We start from the raw sequence: 23,293 nt of genomic DNA, 5'->3' as shown, positions 1-23,293 counted from the left end.
CCATCTGAATTGAAGTCACCCAGAAGCAGAAGGAGATGTGGTGATTAAAAGCCCTAGGTTGTTCATTTTCAAGCACTTATTTTGCTTTCCTATAGGGCAAGGCATAAAAAAAATGGGCACCACAAGTCTGCACAAGCAAATAGGGCTTCCTGAATAGCTTAGGTTGGTCAATAATGCAAAATGCCCGTGTGCCAGTCATAAGGAACGTCAAGTCCAAGAACTCTGTTTCCTCTGAGCTGGAGCTTTGTTTCCATTACAGAGTTGCCAGTTTGAATGAATAAGCTAATGAGCCAAGGGATGGGAGCTCTTGAAGACAGGCCACGTTGACTAAAAGGCATGCTTTCATGGTGTTTCAGTGTGTTTTACCAGTAAGGTACCCAAGGTTGAATGTAGAAAGGACGTCTGCGCAAGAAGCCCTGTGACCAAGCCGTTACAGTGAGTGATGGCGCATCCTGATAGTCCTGCTAAATGTGCCTGCAGTAAGAACAGACTCTTTCACTGCTTCTCTAGAGGAAACGCCAGCGATCATTTCAGATGGCTTAAATGCCTTTTACGTGTGCTTTGCAAAGTGGGCACAATGGGGAGACTTGCTTTGCTCCCTAGTGAAAGAGAGAAAAACTTGGGTGGGAGAATTGGCGAGCGTATACACAAATGCCCACCACAGACCATGCACAGGTGTCATGCTGGAACGAGGTGTCGTCAAATTTTCAGCAGAATGTCTGTTCTAGTACATCTCTCTGTGAGCATTCTTATTCCAGGGTAAATGTGCTTTTTTTTTTTCCTGGGTAAACTGAATCCTCTCTGAAATGCTAGCCAAGCCTGTGCATACCTTGAAACTGGAAAACATTTGATATGCTTTAAAAATTACATTTTTCTAAAGGGATAGCAACTTTTTTGTTTCCTTGGATTGTTAGGCCAAATGGACCGTTTCATTAAAGATGTGTTCTGAATTCCATTCCCCAGATACAATAGCCATCTTAATCCAAAAATGTGCTTTCTTGTAGCCCTTTTGATATGATTTCCAGTACAGTGTGTTTAAAACAAAACAATAAAAAAAGTAATACACAAGATGAATCCCAGATAACTGCAGTGTAATTCCTGGTGGTTTCATGGGGTACTGTTTTATTCATAGAAGTTCAGTTTTAAGGGGATAAGTCATCTTCATTTTATGGGGCAATTAGAAGCTTCTGTTTTGATGTTGTCTGGTGTCTTCTCTGCAATTCATTCAGAACCAAATAGATACTGCAGAGGAAAATTCGTCATGACAGTTTGCTGCTAGCATTCTTCATAAGGAATTGCTTTATCCTCCCAGCTGGGAAAGAAATTTACAGGGGAGTTTTGTTGGCTTTTTTTAATCTGCCTATGTTATAACTATCCATTCTTCTGCTTATCACCACAGGTACATGGAACACTGCCTGGTTTTGGAGTCTTTCCACTTTATAAAGTACAAAGTTATGTTAATATTTTTTGACACTTAAGTAAGAAATAATCTTAAATTTTCCCAGATTCAAGACAACCGACTGCTCTTTGATTCTTTCCAGACATATGTTTAATATCAGTCACAAAGTTAATATAGTACGAGATTTAAGGTTCTGACAGACATATGTCTGCAAATGAAAATCATATTGCTGAAGCAGTATCAGCCCCTGGCTCGCTGGGGGAATGGGGTTCCCTGAGTGCACAGATGTCTGATCTGCTTGTGAATCAGCTGCTCGGCCATTAGAATTAACTACGTTTAGTGTTGTAGTGTTTTGCAGGTAACCCTCTGTTATTTTCAGCTTGCCTTATATCACTCCAGGGGAAAAAAATAAAAAGTAGCTGTCCAGAAACTGTTTGAAAAGCAACTGAGGTGTTTGGGCAGCGAGAGCTGAGGAAGAGCGACAGTGGGAGCGTCTGTCTCATCTCTTGCTCCAGGCCCTGCTCTTCTTTCTGGTTAACCAGGGTCCTAAATCTCATGCAGCCCCTTGGTGAACTGGAGCATGGCCAGACAAGCGGGATTGTAGTTGTGCCCCTCTTCGCAGCAATTTGGATGCAGGTGCTTGTGCTCTGGGAGATGTAAATCTCTGCTGCCTTGGGGAGGAGGAGCCTGGGCTCCTAGGCCCTGCCTGCCACAGCCCTTGCTGTGTGGTGTGAAGGGGCTGCCTTTGGCTTGCTGTGGCTTTTTAAGGGGTTTTCACTTACAAAGAGACTGTAAGCTTTAAATATCAGAATGAGCTAGGCAAAGGTCAAAAACTAACAAGAGGAAACAAGTAATGAAGATGTCGCAGAGCATCTCCTAGGTTATTTGGAGTTGCACCCTGGATATGTCATTGTTTCCCCTTCTCTCTCACTAAGTCTGTTTTCCTTGTCCTTTTTTTTTTTTTAATAGTACCCTTAACAACAGTGAAATGGATCTGAGCACAGTACTTGTTAAATGCTAGCTTCCCTTATGTGGCATCCATGGCTGTGAATGCAACTAGAACAAACGTCTGTTCCTGTAAATGACTTCCTGACCTGTGCTGGCTTTTTGTATCTGTCAGGCTCCTCATCACCCTCCCCAGTAATCCCAGCAGATCCAAAAGAAAGATCCTTATTTGTGTGGCATTGCAGACATTTCAGCTGGTTTGTTGAACCTCAAAAGTTATCACTGGAGGACCAATGCCATACTATGCACAAGCAAGAGAAAGTTTTTCAGTTGTGAAGGTTATTGCATTCATTAGGCGTACATAATCCAGGTTACTTTTGCATCATAACCTGGATCCCACAAAAATGAAAATTAATATAAAGTATCTTTTTCAGCTAAAATTTCGACTAGTGGGTAAGTAACTAGAGAGTAATTTTGTAATGGAGAAGAATGTTACAGAGACTATAGTACAGCCCCACACTAATGTGGAGGCATTCCCTTTTGAAAAACAGGATTCTGAATTTGATTTTAAACATCAGTTTGCTAACAGTATGATGCATAGCATTTTGTATAGGCTCGCTGTCTTAAAAGGTGTGCTTGAAGCTAGCTGCCATCATCAGAGCTCTCATGTTACCCCCGAGTCAATTTGGCAGTAGGTTTATATTCTTCAGCAGTTTGGCCGTTTTGTTTCTCTCTGTCTAATCAAAGCTTCTTGGATCAGTCGCAGTTTCTTCACAGAAACTGTTTTAGGATTCTTGACGTGCTAATGTGTTTCTGATATTAGAAATACTGAGAAAGCCAAGATTCTTTAAGTTGCCTTGGTCATATAAAATTTGTGTCTGTAACATCTGAAGTCCTGTGAATTTAATAGACTTGGATCGACACCTGTGTCATGGCCCTGTGCTGCTGTGGTTATCTGCACCTCTCTCCATAGTGCCTGGAAACCAGTTTTTCTTTGAAATATTTCTGTGGTCTGTGAAGAGATGTTTGCAGGCATCTAAATTAATGCCTCTGTAAAAGAAGGAAGTATTTTCTCATGTGTGACTAAAACATGGAAGTCATTAACACAGGAAAGCCACTGAGGCCAAGAATTTAACAAGACTTCTAAAAGACTATAGCCATCAACAATATGCAGGGTTGTAATTAATGTAAGTAATTGGTTTAGAAAAGGCGCTAAACAATGGCGTTCAGGGGTTTGGTCAGTCTTCAGCCATCAGCTCCCAGCATCGGACAGAGGCTGCTTTGTCAACCTCCATAGCTTTTGTCCATAAAGCTTCTGGCACCAGCCACTCTGAGACAAAACCCTGGGACACGCACATTTGCTGTGACATGCTACGGCACGCTCCCTGCCAGCCTTCTAGACGATTTAAAGCGTGAAATCACTGTATTAATTGATCGCACTGCACCGGTTTTCTGTGTGTACACAGTGCCCCGCTGCTCTGTACATGCAGAAAGCCAGGCACTAGGAGCTTTTGTTACTAGCCCAAATCAAATGAAGATGAAAGATGCTGGTTTACAAACAAATGCAGGTGATACAGATACTTCCCACCTTCCTCTGCCCTTCATGGTTCTTTCCTGTTCCCTGACTTCTCAGTTGTGGCCAGCCACGTGCTCTGCGCTGTTGTGCAGGCCTATGTACGCGTGCAGCAAAGCAGCGGGAGCATGAGGGCGAGCAAGCATGCAGTGGCACACAGGGAGCAGAGCAAAGCCCCTTTCGCACGTGCAAGAGAGAAACACCGCCGTGCTGCCGGCACGGTGTGCATCAGATTTGCTTTTCTGCCTCAGACCCTGAATGAGTTGTGCTGACGGTAGAGCTCTGATCCAGTGCCGTTGTATTTAGCACCTGTAGTAAAGATGGGATACAGAGGGCAGACATGGAAACCAAGTGCTCTGCAGCTAATCTGTCCAGAATGGGATCGAGGCATGTTTGCAGCAGCACGAGTAAGCTCCCTCGGAATTTGTGAAGTCTCTTTACTTTTCTCTGGGAAAAAGAAAAAAAATTCTTAATAACTGCCACAAAACATCAATTTAAAAATAACTTCACAGTCAGTATTTAAGCAGTCTGACAAAGGAGACGTGAAGCGTGGAAGTAAAGATAAAGCAGAGTTTTCCCACAAATAAACAAAAAGTAGTTTTCCAATGAGAATAACTGTGGGGATTCCAACTGCTGGAGGGGATGCTGCTGATGAGATGGCGGCACGATCTGTCGCTCTTGCTCACCAGCAGCCTCTCTTCAAGAAAGATGCCCAGGCAGGTGGGCAGTCCCACTGTGGGGACACTGCAGCTCTTCAGGTGAGTTTGGTGTGCTGTCATGGGGGACTTTGTTCCTGGGGTCCTCGGGAGGGGAGGAGGCAGACTGAATATCAACAGATGCGTTGTGGGTTGTGTTTGTTACTCCTTTGGCTGAGCAGTGGAGTTGTGAATGGTTTGCTTGCCAAAAATGAAAGTTCATGACAGACTGGTCTTGTTTTCATTAGGAGGAGCCGGGGGGCTATACCATACGAGTAAATAAAGCTTATGGCTTTATCTCCTACTTTGTTCACTTTGGCATTAGAGAGTTTCTATTTGAACTGGTCTTTAATTTCTATGTTGTCGTTTTATTTTGGGGGGTTTTATGATTTACTCTGTATGTGCACAAATAATCTTCCTATTTTTCATTGCCGAAACCGTGGTTAGAAAAGTGACTTGCTCCAACTTCATACTGAGCGAAGTGTCAGAAATGGAGAAAGTTGAACTTCACTAAATGCTGGTTCAAAGGCTTCGATAAGGAAGAGAAAAATGTTTTGTGCAATGTAGCGTAGTTATTTTTGAGCTTCAGTTATGTGAGACTACGATGAGATTCAGAGCTACCAATTTCAAGTTCCGTTCTCCTGGCAGCACCTCAGCTCCTTGTGGCAAACCATGTAACCTTTTCTGCCTCCTTTCTCCCTCACCTTTTGAAAGGGAGATCTTCTTTCATTTATTTCCCAGATGTACTTAATGTAGTTAATTCATATTTGTAAGTACCTTGAAAATAATTTTATTTATAAATCTAAAATTATAAATCTTTATGATCTTATGTAAGGGCACACGTTTCTAGGATAAAGATTGTACTCTCCCGTCAGTTAACAAATTTTTTTCTGGTTTCCTTTGATAATTAACTCTATCTGGCAGTTTGTTAACTCACGGTTCTCTCTCAATGAACAGAAATTAGGATTTTAGTATCTCCTTAGAGAAACTGAAAATCAGTACTGCCACGAGACAGTTAAGTCACACATTTGTGGCTAGAATTTTTTCCTTTCTCCTTGCAACTACTAGTGCAGTTCTGGCAGCTTGTGAAGAAGGTGGCTCTTCTGAAGGTACTAGTGCATCACAAAGTTGGGAGCTTTTGGCCTTTTTCAAAGCATTTCTGCCCTCCATTTTCAGGAGAAGTGTGGGCTCCAGCACAGGTTATTCAAGGTTCACTTTTCATAGCAGCCTTTTAGAGACCTTTTAAAATAGTGGTTCAGTAGACTATAGGATGAAAATCGCTCAACTAAGTAAGATACTTTTTTTTTTAATTGTTTGCTTCCTTGTCAAAGGGAACCACAGTACATCATGGTATGATTTTAGAGGACACGCTGTAGTGAGTAATGCATACTGTGGTGGACTTGTGACCGAGAATATCTGATTTGCACAGCTTAACAATTTGGCATCCTCCTATGCAGCCAAACTGGATCCATTCTGGATCTTCTTGGTTAGGAATAAATGGAAAGGAAAGGGTTTTGTATTCTTCACTGTAGCTAAGATAACATTGACCTAACATATCGAAACACTAATTTGCCTGGAGAGAGATGGAGCTAAATTGAGTATAGATAGAAAGCAGTTGCATCTGGAATTACAAGGTGCGTGTTTGTAATTGTCTGTTTCCCCTTTGCTTCAGTCTGCCTCAAAATAATGTGTGTTATGGGCTACAAAGAGCAAATCATTTGAATTGTTCAGCCAAGCAACAAGTGACTTGGGAAAGCAGATGTAGAAACTTGAACTGATGAGATTAGAGATGCTGACAGGAGAAGGTTGATACATAGTAATGATACGGTGTTAGTGATTGATGCTGTTGATGACCACCGCAGCTGATCATTCTTTGGAGACAAGTCCCCAGGCTCTTCGTTCTGACATCTCCCTGATAACTACAGACTGGAAAGCTGAACTGCAATTATGTAGTGTATGTCCTTGGTTTTATTGTTTCACGGTACTGAAAACTAGATCACATCTTCTCAGACAGGATTAGCAAAGTACAGTCACCTCCTCTTAGCATTTTTTTTTAACTCTTGTTGCTTCAGGTGTTTTCCAAAATTCTCATACCCTTTCATATCATAAAGGGCACCACTGACATTTGGTTTAAATCAGACCAAGCCACTTGGGTGATTTAACAGTTTAAAAGAACTAATTTTAACGGATCCTTTGCTAGAATCTGTCTCTTTTCTTTAGAAGTGGTTCTTCCCATATATATATACACACACGTATACATATATACACAAATATATATATCTATGCACAGACATTGTCTGATAGAATGTTTCATAGGGAACTTTAATTAGTCTGATGTCAGTGGATCTAGTTAATTGTAACCAAGAGGAATAGTATGGTACCAGTTAAATGTGGCTTTATTCACTATAATTAGACAATCTCTTTTCTCAGTGTTTTAATTTGTCATTGAAATGACTGGATGATGCTCCTGATGCTCTTCCATAGTCTGCTGCTGCCACCATCTCCAGTTTCTGGGCTGTAATTGAGGCTCTGTGCTTTCTGGTGTTAACATGGCTGACCAGCAAGGCAAGTCTTGTATGAAAGTTACAAAGCTTTTAAACAAAATGAAAATTTTAAACAAACTTTAGCCTGAAGGAGGCTGAGGGGAGACCTTAACACTCTCTACAACTACGTGAAAGGAGGTTGTAGTGAGGTGGGGGTTGGTCCCTTCTCCCAAGTAACTAGCAATAGAATGAGAGGAAACGGTCTCAAATTGCCCCAGGGAAGGTTCAGATTCAATATTAGGGAAAATTTCTTCACTGAAAGAGTGGTCAGGCATTGGAACAGGCTGCCCAGAGAGGTGGTGAAGTCATCATCCCTGGAGGTGTTCAGAAAACATGTCGACATAGCACTCCAGGACATGGTTTAGTTGACATGGTGACCTTAGACTGACAGTTGGACTTGATGATCTTGCAGGTCTTTTCCAGCCTTAAGATTCTATGATTCTATGAATAATGGCAGAGTGAAGATCAAGAGCACAAAGTGGGACGTGCTCCTGGTGTTTGAGGAATGGCCCTTCTAGAGAAACAAATGGTAAAACATACACAGGTTCCAGAGGAAATTAAGAGTGCCTGTTCCCTGGGCAAGGCAGTTGGGATGGGTCCATGGAGACCTCTCCTCCCCAGATACCACAAAACCTGCTCTGCTTTCAGCAGAACCTGCTATGCAGGTTGGACACCTCCTGCTCACCAGGAGATCCAAGCACTGTACAAAGCAGGAGGATTATGGAGCCAGGAACGTCAGATATTTCAGATAATCCTGTTCTTGAAACAGCAAGTGAGAAGAATGCCTTCACCCTCTGGATTTATTCCCTCAGAGGCATGTTTCCAGTGTCTGATATATCAGACAAGAATGGGAACAGCCCTGGGACCCTCTGACATCAAGAATGAGCTGGAGGGAAGGATTTCTTCCAGCTGAGGAGGTGACTTTGTATAGGAGGCAGTGAACAAGAATCCTCTGCCACGGATTCTGTTGAAAGCCCACATGAGAAAGTAAAATCAGGATGGAGGCCTTGGCCATGGGAGCAATTACTCCTGAAAATGGATTTAAGTGAGCTGGAATAGAGAGGTGTGTTTTGGAACAAGTCACCTGGAATTTGTAGCCCTGTTTTTCCTCCACCTTTATGTCCTCTGTGGTTGATTGTTTTTCTTTTGGGTTGTGGGGTTATTTGTAGCTTTCCTTTTAGTAGTGGTTGTTTTGGGTTTTTTTATCAATTAACCAATCTAAGGGGAAAACAGCTCTGAATAAACTGTAAAACATAGTGCTGTGTTGTGGATGGTATGAAAAAACTGTGTGCTGAACTAACACCATCAAATGTGCTACCTTAGAGAGAGAGAGAGAGGGAGATGTATTTTTCAAGTAAATTTTGAAATATTGATCCTACTGTGCTGTTAGGGGGATCGTTGTCTTCTGCTTCAAGTATGGTTCTGGAAATTTTAGGTTGAAAATTAATTGAGACAATTCTGCTGAGAGGAATTGCAGTCATGTATGTGAGTCACAAATGTTTCACTTAATTGGGGAAATTGCTCATTCTTTTACAGATTACATCTGTGTCTAAATATTTTCTTTAATAACTAGAAAAATGCCAATTCTGGGTCTTCGGTGCTTCAGCACATCACTAACAGCAACGTTTGAGTTCAGTGGTATTACACTGACATATTCACCAAGACCTTGGCCAATTAAGCGTTGACCAATTCCTCTCATCCCCTGCTTCCTTTGGGATATGCACCCAACAGGTCTCACCGTGAGCTGTACTGGGCAGATGTGGACTGTTGTGTGGCTTTTGGTTTCTTCCTTAGGATGCCCAGGATATCACCATTTCCACTCAAGACAAGTCAATTGTAGGGTCCTGGTTGGTAACCCCTCAGAGAATCTAACAGGGTACAAGCTGCTTCTGCCTCACTTGAGCACCTGGCATCAGGATCAATTAGGATCATATAATCAATATGCAGTACTTTCATAACTTCTTCCAGATACTGATAGCAGAAGAGCAACCTCCATGCATTTTGTTGTTGTAAATCCTTTCACAAAATCGAACAATTGCCAAGAATATGGAAACATTAAAGTAAGAAACCCTGGTAACAGAATAACTGATGCCAGTTGGATTTCTGCACCTGGTGTCAGTCAGCATGCCAGTGAAACACAGCCATCTAGTCCAAGGAATACCACAGCATATGTTGGGGTAGCATCAGCATCTTTTCAAACATTGTTTTGAAAGCTGCTAAGATGTTGAGGTTCTTACCATGATTATTAAAAGTTGCAGCAAGATCTTTTTCTGTTGAAGATTTTTTGAGAAGCAAATAGGAGCTTCACTCTCCCTACCTCCTCTGGCTATCATCACATTTGGCAAATTTTCATTAAAACCTAGAAGTAAACTGTTCTTTAAACATTGACTAAGGATCATTGCTTAGCTGTTTTTTGAAATCCTTGTTATTTTCAGGCAATGAAAAATAATGAGACAATATTTTCTTAAGCATTATGTAGCTATTAAAGTAGATTTTTAGAAATTACTGCCATTTACAAGGCTGAATTTATTAGTTTCTTTTTAAAGGTTGATACTTTTCCAAGGAAGCCCCAACTTGCCTCCATTGTGCATCTGCTTTTCCTAATGTGAGAGTTTGAGCTTTGTTTGCTTTTAAGAGGTGGTGAAAGGTCACTTGAGCATGAGTTCAGCCTTTGCTATGGTGTCATTTCCCCTCTCTAATACCTATGTGTGTGTGGGTTGGGGGTGCGTCCGTGCACGTCGACTATATTGCACATATTTTGTTGTGGCTGTTTCATTCTGCTGTATTTCTTCTGAGACAAATGATACTGTTCTCTTAATTACTCTTTTCTGTCATTTAAATGGAATTTTTTTTTACTTCTGTCATTCAAAACATGAGGTACCAGCTCTGAAGTGACAGAGCTCTGCAGAGCGGGGGGAATTTTCCAATACTGTGGAACAAACTACAAGCTGATCCTGGCGATACTTAGGATATGCCTAGTTTTTGTGCACTACTTTCCCATTTCGTCGCATGTTGAGTGCCTCTGTGCAGTGCAGGAAGGTCTAGTTTGGAGGTGAAATAAGTGACTGCTCACTGAAAATGCTTGCACAGTCACATGCTTTAAAGTGCTGGAGACCTACCTACCTGCTACCCTCATTGCATGGATGGTCTCATGAAAAATTTCCAAGTATAGGTTTAAAATGGGGAGTGCAGGGACCTTAAGGCATCCAGTAATAAGATGTGCACTCATCCCTCCAGTTGTGCGGTAAGGCAACTGTTAATCTCTTTCTCCCACTCCATGGCTTGCAGTTCCCTTGCTGCCAGCTTCCAGTGTGTGACCAAGACCTCAGGTGTCAGTGGGAACAATCTGATACTGGAGATGAAGAGTGCCTAAAGGCAAGCAAGGCTGGAGACCTGGAGGCATTTCTTCAGAAGGGAGGAAAGCTCTTCCTTTCAGCTTCATGCGCTCTGAGACTGACAGATGCACTGCAGGGGAGCAAAGTTCCGATACTGGATCTGTCTTTCAGAGCTCTAACTCACACTAGGAAACGTTATTGAAACCCTGAAGCACAGCTCCTTCATGCTGTGCCTCAGGATTCCAGCAAATTCTGGCATGTTGAATATAGTACATGCAGGTTTAGAGTACTATTTATAAATCTCTTGAGTTTCCTCTTGTATTGTTTCTTGCTGAGGGAGTATGGGGTGTGCAATTCGCCCCATCAGGTTTTATTGAGGAGTTATCCGCAGTCGTGTCTATGCTAGCTTCTCTTGAGAAACAACATCTGTTTTCTGCAGTATTTCAAGTTTGAAATGGTTGTGGGTCATCTTAACTTGTTTAATTAACAAAAGAATACAATTTGATAATGTTAATTACTTACGTTTCTCGTCAAATCAACAATTAACTCCTTAAGCTGTGGAGTAGGGGTTTTCTCAATAAGCTGCTTGCTGATTTTTTTGGTATCTTCTAGTTGTCTGTTTTCCCTACTTCGTGGAAGTACAGATTCCTCTGGTTTTCTCTCTCTATTTAGAAACTATGCTATGCATGTAAAACAGACACATCTTGTCTTATATGTGAAAAAGACACTAAACATGAGTTGGATGTATTCCTCTGGACCATCTGTTTTGTAAATCCTGACATTGTGCTAACCCAGATAAGGGGGTCTTGGGATTTTTCCTGCAGATAAATGAAAAAATATATATATTTTTTTTATATATGTATGTATGTATATACACTTGGAGTAAACGGCAGGATAGATCAACCACTGACAAGCATTTGATAAAAAAGGAAGCTAAGCAGCATAGTTCTTCTTAGGACCAAAACCTAATGGTACCTAATAGAGGCCTACAAGAGAGACTGTTTGCAAGGGCATGGAGTGACAGGACAAGGGGCAATGGCCTTAAGCTGAAGGAGGGGAGCTTTAGGTTAGATACTAGGAAGAAATTCTCCCCTGTGAGGATGGTGAGGCCCTGGTACAGGCTGCCCAGAGAAGCTGCATCTACCCCTTCCCTGGCAGTGTTCAAGGCCAGGCTGGATGGGGCTTTGGGCAACCTGTTCTGGTGGAGGGTGTCCTGGCCTGTGTCAGGGGGTTTGGAATTGGAATTAGTCTTCGTGGACCCTTCCAAACCAAACCAGTCTGCTTCCATCTTAACAAACCTGGCTAGCAGAGTCTTAGTGCTTGATTTTGCAACTGTTGCATAGACCTTAAGGCCAACTAAAACTACAAGTCAACATGTAACTAATTTAAATGAAACTTGGACAGGGAGTAAAACAGCACTTTCCTGTAGCTTCCTTAAAAGTAGCCGGGATCCTGCTTTTGTAAGGAAGCTCCTTACGGCTTTTTTGTTTAGTCATGTAAGTAAACATCTGTAAGATCATAAATGCCTAGTATAAATAACAGTAGCCTTCAGGCTTTCTAAACTGAAATTGTTTTTGTTTTTTTTTCTTGTACGAGCTGTGCATTTCCAGGAGCATAAGTGGTCACCAGGATAGCTGACTGTAAGACTTGCTGCTTTTGCCTTCAAAACACGAGTGCCATAGTAATAAATAGGCATTGTATTTTTCACATTGTCTTTCTGCAGTTGATTTGCTCTCATGGATCTGTAGATAGGTGCACAGTTTGTGAAGAAAATGCTTGATTCCAGTGCGTTCCTACAAAACCAGTCCCTATTAATTGCTGAATTATGTATTTTGGGGAGCAGCTGGATGAATTCTTCATAAAAATGTCATGTGTGTTCATTGTCTCCCCCTCGCCTAAAGCATTTATATGAATTGCAGTAAATCTTAAGGTGCAACATCTGTACCTTATATATGCCTTCTCCCAGGGCAAGTGTGATAGTAACAGTTTTGGTCAAATTAAGTGGTGAGTATTTCAGCTACCTCAGTTCAGTTTGTGGTTGTAAGTGAATAATGTGTTGTCATTCACTGCTGCTTACCCTGCTCTTTTCTCACAGCCAGGCTGTGTGATGTTCCATAGCTACCAACCTATAACCCAAATGTCATTATATTAGTGTGGAGAGTTGTGCTGATCTCCATGCAACATATAGAGGGTGTATATTGTATGAGCAAACTGCTGCATGACTGTAAATTTCTGTAAGGTTTTTTCTTGCTGGACATACCTGCCAGTTACTGGTGATTTATGTTTTTGGCATATTTTCTCTCTCATTGCTCATTCTCCTTTTTTCAACATCTAGAAATTAAGGAATTTTAGTAAGTAGTTATTTCAGAAAGCTTTGGAGGGGTGGAGGTGGTCTACCAACCACTGTGCAGGTGGTGCTGCAGACAGGGGAAAGGCTAGCATCCCCCATCCCACTCCTTGCACAAAAATCTAAGCTCCAGTTCCCTATGGCAGAGAAAGGGCTGCTTCTGCATCACGCCCGATGTGGTTAGGGCCAGCCTGGGAGTTCCCTCACTAATGCTTTCATTCAGCATTGTGGGAAACAGTGAGAGGGAAGAGAGTCATTCTGAACCAGCAGCCGTGTGGAAAGCCAGGCAGCCAAAGCCTTGATGCAGCCCCACAGCCAACTGAGCCCTTCTTTCCTGTGGTTTTGGCTGCCGCAAAGAAATGGAGGTCTGGTGAGGGAATAATCGGTAGTAATCTCCTCAGCCAGCCAGCCATCTCCTCCTATTGACCTTGAAGTAATGAAAAAGGGATGGATTCTGCTGCCCGTTACCTCTGTGTGTCCTAATAATGAGAGTGGAGAGAAATGATCATAAATCTGCACGGCTTTGCCCATTTGGAAGTCTGGGCCATGGGGAAAGTGACAGGACGTATTTTATTTCCGCTCTGTAATTCACATAGGTATTCATCCCAAAGTGTTTCCTCTGTGGGTTTTTTTTTTTGCCTTGTACTTCATTTTGCACAGCAGTAATTTTAATTCAGATGAACTCATTCCCTTAAATTTTCAATATGAGAATAGTTATATTCCCTGAACTGGTAATAAACTGGTTTGATACTCACATTTTAGAGATGTAATAGGTTTCCTTTAGTTAATACAGTAGAGTTGCACCAGTGCAGAACTGGGTCTGTTAAAACCAAAACCAAAACAAAACACACATGTAGGGCCCTTTTTTAACATTTTCTTTTAAAAACAACAACAAAAAAACCCCACAAAAAACTCCCCTAAACTGATCCTTGGGTTTATGATGCAGGGAAAGCAAAGACTGGCCAAGCTTGTAGATATGTTTAAAAAAATAAGGAAATGCAAAAAGGGGGGGAACCTGGAATTTGGGAGTTTACTTTTGGATATTGAACTGTCGTAGACAAAGTAACCAGAAAGTTGTCTTTGGCAATTTTTTCATTCCCCTCCCAGTGAAATGTAATTTTTTAAGGCAGTTTCTTGTCAAGCGTTAACTCCGAAACTGGTATGAATGTGCCACAGAAAGTAATTTAGTAACCATAATGATGTAGTAGTCCATCTAGTGTGGCCAACAGATAAAGAATAGTCACAGGGTGTTTTAGTACTTAGCTAAGGTGCCAAGACAATGTCAGCCAATAAAATGATGTCATACAATCAGTGGCAGAGGATTGTTCAATGCAAACTGACGTTTTTGTCTTTTAATCCTACTGCTTGCAATAACAAAGGATCAGGAAGGACTATATTTAAAGGCAGAGGAAATGTACTGAGTCCACTAGGAGAGCTCAATGCATTGTTTTTTCTCAGCGCTAAATCTCAAGTGAGATGGTGGCTGCACCCTTACTGACTGTGCTCCCCGAGCTCCTTTCCTCCTTCCCAACATGGAATTAACCTCTGACACGGCAGCAGAGCTCTCTGGAGTAAGTAGGATTGTGTTGGAGAGAGCTTCCAGTTTGCTTGTATCGTCACAATGGAAACATTACACCAGTGTTCAGAGCGAAGCCGAAGCGTGAGGGAGATACTAACTCAGTCACTGCACACACAGCAGAACAGGTTGACCTACAAGGAAACACAGTCTGCTCCTGCCCGAGGGAGGCCTGTAAATCTCCCTGTCTGGAGGAACTGGGCTGGTGGTCATGGGTTTTTTCCTCTTTTGAGGCCAGTTAGCCTGTTAGAGCTTGCCTTTAGCTGAAGAAAACACTCTCTGAGGCGAGCTTCTTGGGGAACTGGGGAGGATGAATGGAGGAAGCCGCACAGCCCTATGGTATCTGCTGGGAGGTTCTGGCTGGCCATGGTGTGCTCTGGCCGTTCCCTGGCAGCCAGTGGCCTGCTGGTGGTCTGGTCACTCAGTAAGTAGATTTAATTCATCAGCCAACCAACCCTGGCCACAAAACCATGGCCTTCCATCAGTTCAGTGTGTTGGATGAGGTCAGTTGCAGTAAAATGAGTTGTAGAGCCAGGTCCAAGGGGGACTTATCCCAGGGTGAAACTGTCCCGTTTCAACATACATCACAAAAACACACCCTCATCTGACCCTTTCCTTTTTTTTTCTCCCTGCTCATCCATGTTGGAAGGTTACCTCCTGGGGTCAGGTTATCCACCAGCTTTAATGAGATCTGTTGACTTGCCCTAGCTAAAATTTTGTTCCTCAGAATCTAGCAACTGTTAAATAAGATGTAATGCTTAAAGGCTCTTACCCAACAAACAGTTGAGCTAAACTGAACACCAGGTTTGTTTCAGGGGATTGTAATGTCTTTCAGCTCTTCGAGTATTAATATAGGGCCTAATATATCAAAAGGGTTTGTGATGTCTTTAAGCCCAAATGCTACTTTTAGAGTGCCTTGAATTAGTGGAAATATGGTGGGGTATTCAGGGCTTCTAACTATCATCTTAGGAAGACATAGGGTGTCAGTCCAAAGTGGTTCAGGTTGATCCAAACTGGTCCTGCCTTAAAAGTGCCCCACAGTCGCACCTTTACCCTGTGCCAGTGCTGGGGCTGAGGAAGCCACTCCTGGCTCAAGAGCTGAAACAGCAGAATCATCATAGAATCATAGGGGTTGGAAGGGACCTCAAGATATCATCGGGTCCAACCCCCCTGCCAAAGCAGCTCCCTAGCTCATATGATGGAGCAGATCAAAAAAAATGGCATTATTCTGCTGAACCTGTACTCCAGGCATCTCCTTTGCAAGGTAGAGGAGGCAAGTCCTGTGGCAGGGGAGGTGAGAGGCTGGGGTACCTCTGATTTGAGTGGCTTTAGCTGTCGTGGACCAGCACCTCAAGATTTCTATGTCTCCCATGTGTCTTTAAGTGCTGCTAAAGTCCCAAATGGCAATAATAGTATAAGCAGCATGAGCAGAACTGTGTAATTTAAGTCCATGAAACTACTTGCATGTTTAAAAGTATGCAGATGGTGGTGTCTTATGCTAGATCAGGATCTTAATTACGCATCATTTGAGATAATTGGGTTGCTTTAGCTTCATATCTCAACCTGCTAATTCTAACTACTAAATTAGGATTCAACTGTAATCCATGTGTGCTTAGTTGAACTATTTAAATTTCTTCCTCGCATTAAATTATCGGTCCTGAAAGTGTTGCTGTTGATTCTGCTCCTGTATTCTGGTTTTCTGTGAGAGAGGTCTGAGTTCAACACATTCACATGACACGGGTAAATTCAGGTAGTTGTGTCCTTGCCCTCTGCTGCATGATTTTTCCCAGTAGATATAAATGCATAAATGTTCTGGATAAATATTCCGTGGAACAAGTAAGTCCCAAAGTGTCTTCACTGGTGGGATATTTTTTTCTTAAATTGTTATACTAGCCTGTATTTTGTGGCTTTTATTTTTTCTTTCCTATCTTTTAGCAGTGTACACTTAAAAATGAATCTAAAAAGTACCAAGCTTGATATTTTTAACAGAAACAAAAAAGACGACATCTGTGGTTAAGTCCATAATGAACAATCCAGCCTTTCTCTTAAACTAAAGTTTACATGGGTGGAGTGATTAGCTGCTTACAGGTGCAGGGATATAACTTTGGTTTATTGTTCCCACAGATGAGCACCATGCCAGGACTGCCCACGAGGCCGTGCTTCTATGACATTGACCTCGACCCTGTCACAGAGCAAGTGAAAGGATTGTTTTGAGAGGGACGTCCAAATTCAGGTAGGTCAGCAGCCTTTATTTTCCTGTTCCAGCTTGGGGGAGGATGTTTGTCTCTAGGACGTGCGTTAAAAAGGCTGTCAGTCAGGGCTGTAGCTAGGCCCATGGTTTCTCTGAGGACTTGGCTTTGCTGGTGTACACTGACAATGCTCATTGAAGGTGCCTTTTGGGTGTCCTGGCGCTCTCAGTTCGGCACGAGGAGGAGCTGGCTCTGCAGTCACGCTGCTCTTGTCAGTCTGAAGAAATCATGTCATGTTAGTCGCCTCAGAAGAAATAATCCAGTTCATCTTCAATGCTGCTCTCACGTGGCAGCGTGTTTCTGTCATTACTTAGATACCAGAGATGTTGCTTAGCTTGTTTATGAGCTTTGCTTTGTTTTTTCATGTTTTGGTGGTGTTTCTCTTCCTGATTGTTGTCACCTCTCTCAAATAGTAATAAGCCTTTCAGGAACACAAATCTGTCTTCTTAGTCTGTCTATCTTTCGTGCTGGGTTCTCTCCCTTTTCCTTGAAGGTTGCAGTTCCCCTGCCAGCTCCTTCTCTTCTCAAGGCAATTAATCTTCCTGGTGTCCTGCTTTAATTTTGTGTTAAAAATCCAAGTTATTAGGAAAACGTAACCCTGAGCGAAACAAACCATGTGTGCTTGTGATGGGACTCTCTCTTCTCATTACTTAACTCTCTCTCTTCCCCCAGTAAATCAAACTAGAGAGTAAAACACTTATTTCTACACCGAACAACAATCTTACTGTGAGCTAATAGGACTGTGATGTGACCTCAGACCAGCCCTGGCGTTGAGGTGGATGTGCCCAGGCACTTCATCCCTGCTTTAGCCGTCCTTGCCTACTCTGATTGAGAGAATCTCTTCTGTGTTTTGATGAATTGCGTGGAGGAGGAGAGAGGGATACTACTGTTCAGACCACACTAACTGTTCACTTGCCTGTACTTGAATGTCACAGCATTCAGTGAAAGCAGATTCTGCCATTCCTTGTCAGGACAAGTGAAAAGCAGTTAGCTTGAAAGTTGACCAGCATGTACAGGTGTTTCTGAGCTTACGTGCAAACCATCACTGGCTGTTCTGTTGCTGGGTAATGTTATACCACTTCTTAAGCATGTATCCCATTTTTGTTACTGATATCAGCTGTCTGGCTTCATGCACACATATTGATTCATCATGTGTCAGTCATGTAATTACTTCTGAATCATTTGAAATGGCTCTAGAATCCTAATGTAAAATCTGTATGCAGATTCACATGGTCTGCTTAATCGGGTGTTTACTGCCTGCACATCCATCCAAACCATGGATTGGTGAGTTTTGAAGAACAATGATAATCAAGAAGATGAAATACTCCATTCCAACTGTGAAGGTCTTTCACTTCAAGTTGTAGATGACATTAAAATGTTAAACTCAGCTTTTAGTAAGCGATGGTGTTTTCTCAGATGTAAAAGAAGTGCTAACAAAATCACAAAACCATGTAGGAAACAGTGAATATGCCTAACTGTTAATAAATTGTTTTAATCTAATTATGGAGGCATTGATGGCATCAGACAGATGAACGATTCAGTAAGCTTATGCCTTTTAAAGAAAAAAACCAGCTTGATAATATATTTTTTCCATCGATGTAGGAAACATACTCAGGTGTGTTCCTACCTCTAACAATCAAAATAAATGCCTTGAGAGCGTTGTACTACCCAGTGAGCACCGGGCAATGCTGGCAGTGTTCACCAGCTCTAAAATTCCTCTGGCTCACGTGCTAGATTTGCACATGTCTCATGTTGGATAAAGACAAAAGCAATATTCCTTGTGAGTATTGTGAGCAATACTCACAACCTTCTGTAGAGAAGTTCAGTGTTACACTCAGCTTTCACTGAAGGGAACCCACGCCGTAGGTGATACTGTACTTTCAGGCATTTGTGTGTGTGTTTTGATGATGGCAGATAGGGGGAATTTTTACTTTTCTTCCCACTTGGTTTGAATCTTTTTCTTTGGGTTTTAGTGTACAGTGTAAGATTTCTAGTAATAGGATATTGTGCCGGCTCGTTAGGCCCGAATCAAATCTTTTAGATGTGGTAATCGAAAAATATTTAGAGGTTTGTGGAAGAGCTGCAGATGTTCCATTACAAACATGCGTGCAGAGCTCAGAACAGTTGTTTTCATGTGCAGTTTATATCCTCCTCTGCAAGGCGTAGCTTCATGAGAGTCGTGAAAGGGATACAGGCAGGAGTTCCTGCTGCTAGGGGTCCTGTGTGGGGCTTTTCCTGAGCTGAAACACTGGATGTCATCAGTCTCTCTGATTTTTCTTCACCACTTCACTGCATTAATGATGCAGGGAATAGTTCTCACAAAAAAAATTGCAGGATACCAGTCATAGCCTAAAAGCAAAAGCTTTGTCAAAAAAAGTCAGCTCTGTTTTTTTCTGTGGACAAATAGCTAAGACATGGAATATTACAGTCTCTCTCTCTTCATTAAAAACCCTGAAGCATTAATGTCGGGAAATTAAGCTGAAAGAATCTGGCTAGTTCTTTGTCACTGGCCTCTACCCTATTAAAATTACACTGCCCGGCTCATACACCAAGAAAGCTGAAATTGTTTCCTTGGGAGCCATCTCTGTAGATTGCTCCACTCAGAGTAAGAATTAAATGGAGACAAGTCTGCCAGTAGGAAGAAAGTTTGGGGTCTGTTTTAAACAAAGTATTCTTTGCATAGTGTGACCTGACCCACTCTGCAAAAGTAAAGTCTGTTAAGGACCCTTGTGAGCTCTAAAGATTCCCTCCAAATTAATCAGCAGCTGCAAGTACCTGCTCCTGCTGTGCCGGTTTGGTTTTGGGTATCTGGGTCAGTGGTGGGGGGTGGCTGTTTTCCTCAGCTGCCCACAGTCGCAGATGTATTCTTGCACTCGCCTCCTCTTCAAATTTGGCAGCACATCAGAACGATTGTAATACACAGGGTGGGCATTTTGCTTTTCTGAATCTGAGAGGAATCCCAGAGCTCTAAATGTGACCATTGTCACCTCTGTAAAAAAAGCCCAGGAGGGAAAGACACAAAAACTCATGTCCTGAAGTTGCAAACTATTTGTTAGATGTTTTGTTCTTACTTCATACACATATGGATAGAAGGTGTCTGAAGACCTGCCCTTTGCATCCACAAAATTGATCCTATGAAACAAAAATCTGGCTTTTTTTAGTCTCATTCCCCACAGAATTGGGTTCCTTTCAGCAGCAATTGCTACAGTAATGTATCAGTCATAACAGAATATGAGTACAGATTTTTGTCTCTCACCTAGTAGGGTTACACAGATAAGAAATGGGAGGTGCATGTGGTATAACAAAATGTTTTTCCTTACTACCGTTGTGGCAAAAATATCCAATTTCACTAAAGCACAGCTTCTGGGTTGTGATGTACATTGTTCTGGTTTTTTTCTTTAAAGGAGGCAAAGATGTCTTTTTTCAATGTAGAAATTCTTTATCTTTCTCATTTCAGGAGCCTGGAAATCAAGAACTGCAACTTTCCTGTTTCCTGCGAGTAGGAGACAAAAATGAAACTGAAATATGCCTGTTATGTGTCTCTGGAGTAATGTCAAGATAATCCAAAGAGCAAAAGTTTACTCTTTCTTCAAACTAGTTTTGTTAATGAAATATAGCTGTAAAGTTAAAAAAAAAAAAAGGCAAAAAAAAAAAGCAAGCTGAAGTTTTTCTTGCTGTAGTGCAGGAAGCTCTCTGCTGGGGCTTATACTTGTTTAAGGATAAAACAATATTGAAAAAGAGAGACATTTTTCACCTTACAGTTTTCATCTTTTCTCAAAGGAGTTTACAGAACTATTTCCCTTTTGTTGGCCACCTAAGAAAACTTGCATAAACACGAGTATAATGTGTGATCAAGCCCATTTCTCTCTGAAAAATACATTTTTGCTCCTGGCATTCAGAAGCTGGAACTACACACAGATTAACTGCACATTTTTGAGTTATCATTGAGCGTTGCTCTGGATGCGTTTGAACAACAGCCAGGCTTCAAGCAAGGCAGATATGAAGCAGAGAAAGAACAGAGCATGTATTTTGTAAAAGGGTTGGGGTTTTTTTAAAAATATAATTTGTTTCCCTGTTGGGCAAAGATCTCTTGAAACACTTAAGCCGTCGCTGTCTCACATCCACGGGCCTCTGTTTACCCAAAGCGTACGTTGCAGGCTCTCCAGCCGATAGATAACGTGCTGCTCGTGGTGAAGCTGGTTGTTTGGAGAGGGCACTGCTGCTTCTGAAGCCCTGTCTTTTCCTTCTGCTCATGGCTAACGAAGGCTCCTGCTGTGCTGGCTGCTGGCCTAGAGGCTTTCTTGTCCTGTCCCCAGCAGCACACAACTACCAGTAACAACAGAGGAACGTCCACCAAGCGAGGATGCGACAGGGCAAAGCTTTGTTCCACTTTGTTGTGCAGTTTTTGACCACAATGCTGGTAAAACTGGAGCATGCTTTCTGTTTGCAGGGGGTACTCAGGCAAGTCAAATCCTAAAACGTGCTTTAATTTACCTCGGCACTTTACCTTGTCCTATTTTTTCCCCTAAATCTGCAGCAGAACAAGCCTTTAGGGTACAGGATCCCGCGCTGAGCTTTTCAAGCGTCCTCTGCTGCTGCTCAGGAAACTCTCACTGGCGGACGGTTGGTTCCTTCAGTAGCAAAAAATGCAAGAGAACAATAGGTTGGATCAAGACAATAGGCCATTGTATTTTTAGGTAAAAAGCAGTGAAATAATGATGAGAGAGTTTATTTTCCTGGTGACGTTCTCCATCCTGTCGCTTTGCTCCGCTTACGCACATCACATGCTATGGGCTCCTGCCATGTAGTTGTTTTGGTTCCCTTCTACGCAGCCACATTTGGAGACTCAATTATCTCAGGACCTGTGTTGTAATTGAGGGGTTTGTTTTGGGTTTTAAAAACGGTGCTTTGTTATTTATAAACTCAAAACTATAATTACGGACAGAAGAGCAAACTGGGGACAATTAAAATAATTATCTATGCCTTCCCTGGTGTAGCACGGAAATAGCTGTTGACTGCATTTCAGATCTGTTCTATTTGCGGTGTGGTCCCCCAGCACCATGGGGATTGCTGTGAAGGTACATGCAAAAAGTAGAGCAAGTCAATATATTTTAGCCGGATTAGACATTAGAGCTTGTAACAGCCTAGACTGGGGATGCTTTAATTGCACTGTTTCAGGACAAACATGATCAGTAGATAGCAAGATGCAATTCAAGTGCAGCTCTCACAGGGGAGAGAGATTTCCAGTAAATTGTGCCCCAGAATACCACCACATTATTCAGATATGTAACTCTGTTGTTACTTAGTCCTGCGCACTATCTAGCCTTGAAAAAGCCAAAGATTTACAGAAGAAAACATGGGTTCCTGCCATGACTTTTCTAGTAGCATTCTTTCAAGAAGAATGAATTATGGTTTTCTTTCCCTCCATCTTGCCTGGAGAAATTCAGAAAACTATTACAGTGCCTTACTGGCAGCCACTGCGATTGCATCAGACTTGTCTCTGGGCAGTGTGGGATACCAGAAGGGGCACTGTCAGTCTGTCTGTCTGCCTGTGGAGCTCTTGCATGGGATACAGATGTCTGAGTGACAGGCTTTATGAGCAACTTGAAAGTACTCCTTGACACCCACACGCTTTCAGTATTGTCCCTTCAGGCCACGTGCTCTGGGCCTGTTTATCTAGCCCATCAGTCTTTCCGTGAAACACCATTCCAGCCCAGTTAGTTGAGAGCTGACAAACATCCTGTATTTTTTTTTTTCTACTGTCATGTGCATAGGATTTGTTATACTGTTTTGATAGCTTCAATAATTCAAGGAAAGCTGGAATGACCCTCTTGTTTTGTTTTTTAGCTTCCCATACACACCTGGTTAACTATCTGCAAGGTCCCTGGGGCGCTTTTGGTTCTTTTTCATTTTTAGTAGAAATTTTGTTAAAAATAATGAACATTGACACGCAGAGTTGGTCTAATATTGGCCATCATCTGCTGAGCTGCAGAATCTTCTAGATGCCTTCATTGTGAAGGGTTTAAAAATGAATTTTTTTTAAGGTGTTGATTGTTGGCTGGGTCACTTGTTGCTACGCAGATGTGACTGCCGGTGAGGGACTCCTGCCTCCGCATCCGAGCAGTTCTGTGACGTGGCACAACAGCAGCTCTGTAAGGCAGCTTGCTGTGCTTATCCCTGTGCTTGCTGATGTGTGGTGAGAACCACACCATCGTTTGCTATCAGAGGATCTGCAGTGTCTGAACGCTTCGTTATTGGCACTGCTGAACTACAGGGGAAAAGTAGCGACATTGAACCGTATCAGACTACATACAGCGGGTTTCTTCAGTTGCGTTTTAGAATTCAGAGTCACAGCGTCTCAGTTGCCATGAACATGAAAATAAAGTGCGTGTCTGTTTTGATGTTCAGTCTTGCAAAAGCCGTACCTGTCTCTAGTCTGAATTCATTATCAAAGTGCATCTGTTATTTCATGTTGTTGTCTCTTTATCTGCCATCTTGTCCATTTAGTGACCTTTTTTTTTTCCTCCTAAGCCACTTAACACACTCGGTTCCTGCCGGCTGCCCTAAGGGGCTGCACACACTAGGGCTGTCCACGGGACCTTCTCCATCAGTACAGACCTTTGAAGTCAGT

At 42.3% G+C, this 23,293-nt stretch overlaps 1 protein-coding gene across 1 annotated transcript in view; it reads left to right on the top strand.

The window, feature by feature from the left end:
- The window catches only part of LOC311189706 (monofunctional C1-tetrahydrofolate synthase, mitochondrial-like), a 117,754-nt gene extending 94,691 nt beyond the window's left edge, over positions 1-23,063 (top strand). The window contains exons 15-16 of the mRNA XM_084261421.1: positions 16,538-16,646; positions 20,120-23,063. Of these exons, the coding sequence (XP_084117547.1) occupies positions 16,538-16,627 (90 nt within the window). The 3' untranslated portion in view covers positions 16,628-16,646; positions 20,120-23,063. The remainder of the gene's footprint in view (positions 1-16,537; positions 16,647-20,119) is intronic.
- Positions 23,064-23,293: the final 230 nt, after the last annotated feature.

Source organism: Gallinula chloropus, assembly GCF_964237585.1.
Source record: "Gallinula chloropus genome assembly, chromosome: 3".
In the NCBI taxonomy this organism is placed as follows: domain Eukaryota; kingdom Metazoa; phylum Chordata; class Aves; order Gruiformes; family Rallidae; genus Gallinula; species Gallinula chloropus.
The sequence above is the reverse complement of the archived record's forward strand: the minus strand, read 5'-3'. Positions and strand labels throughout refer to the sequence as shown.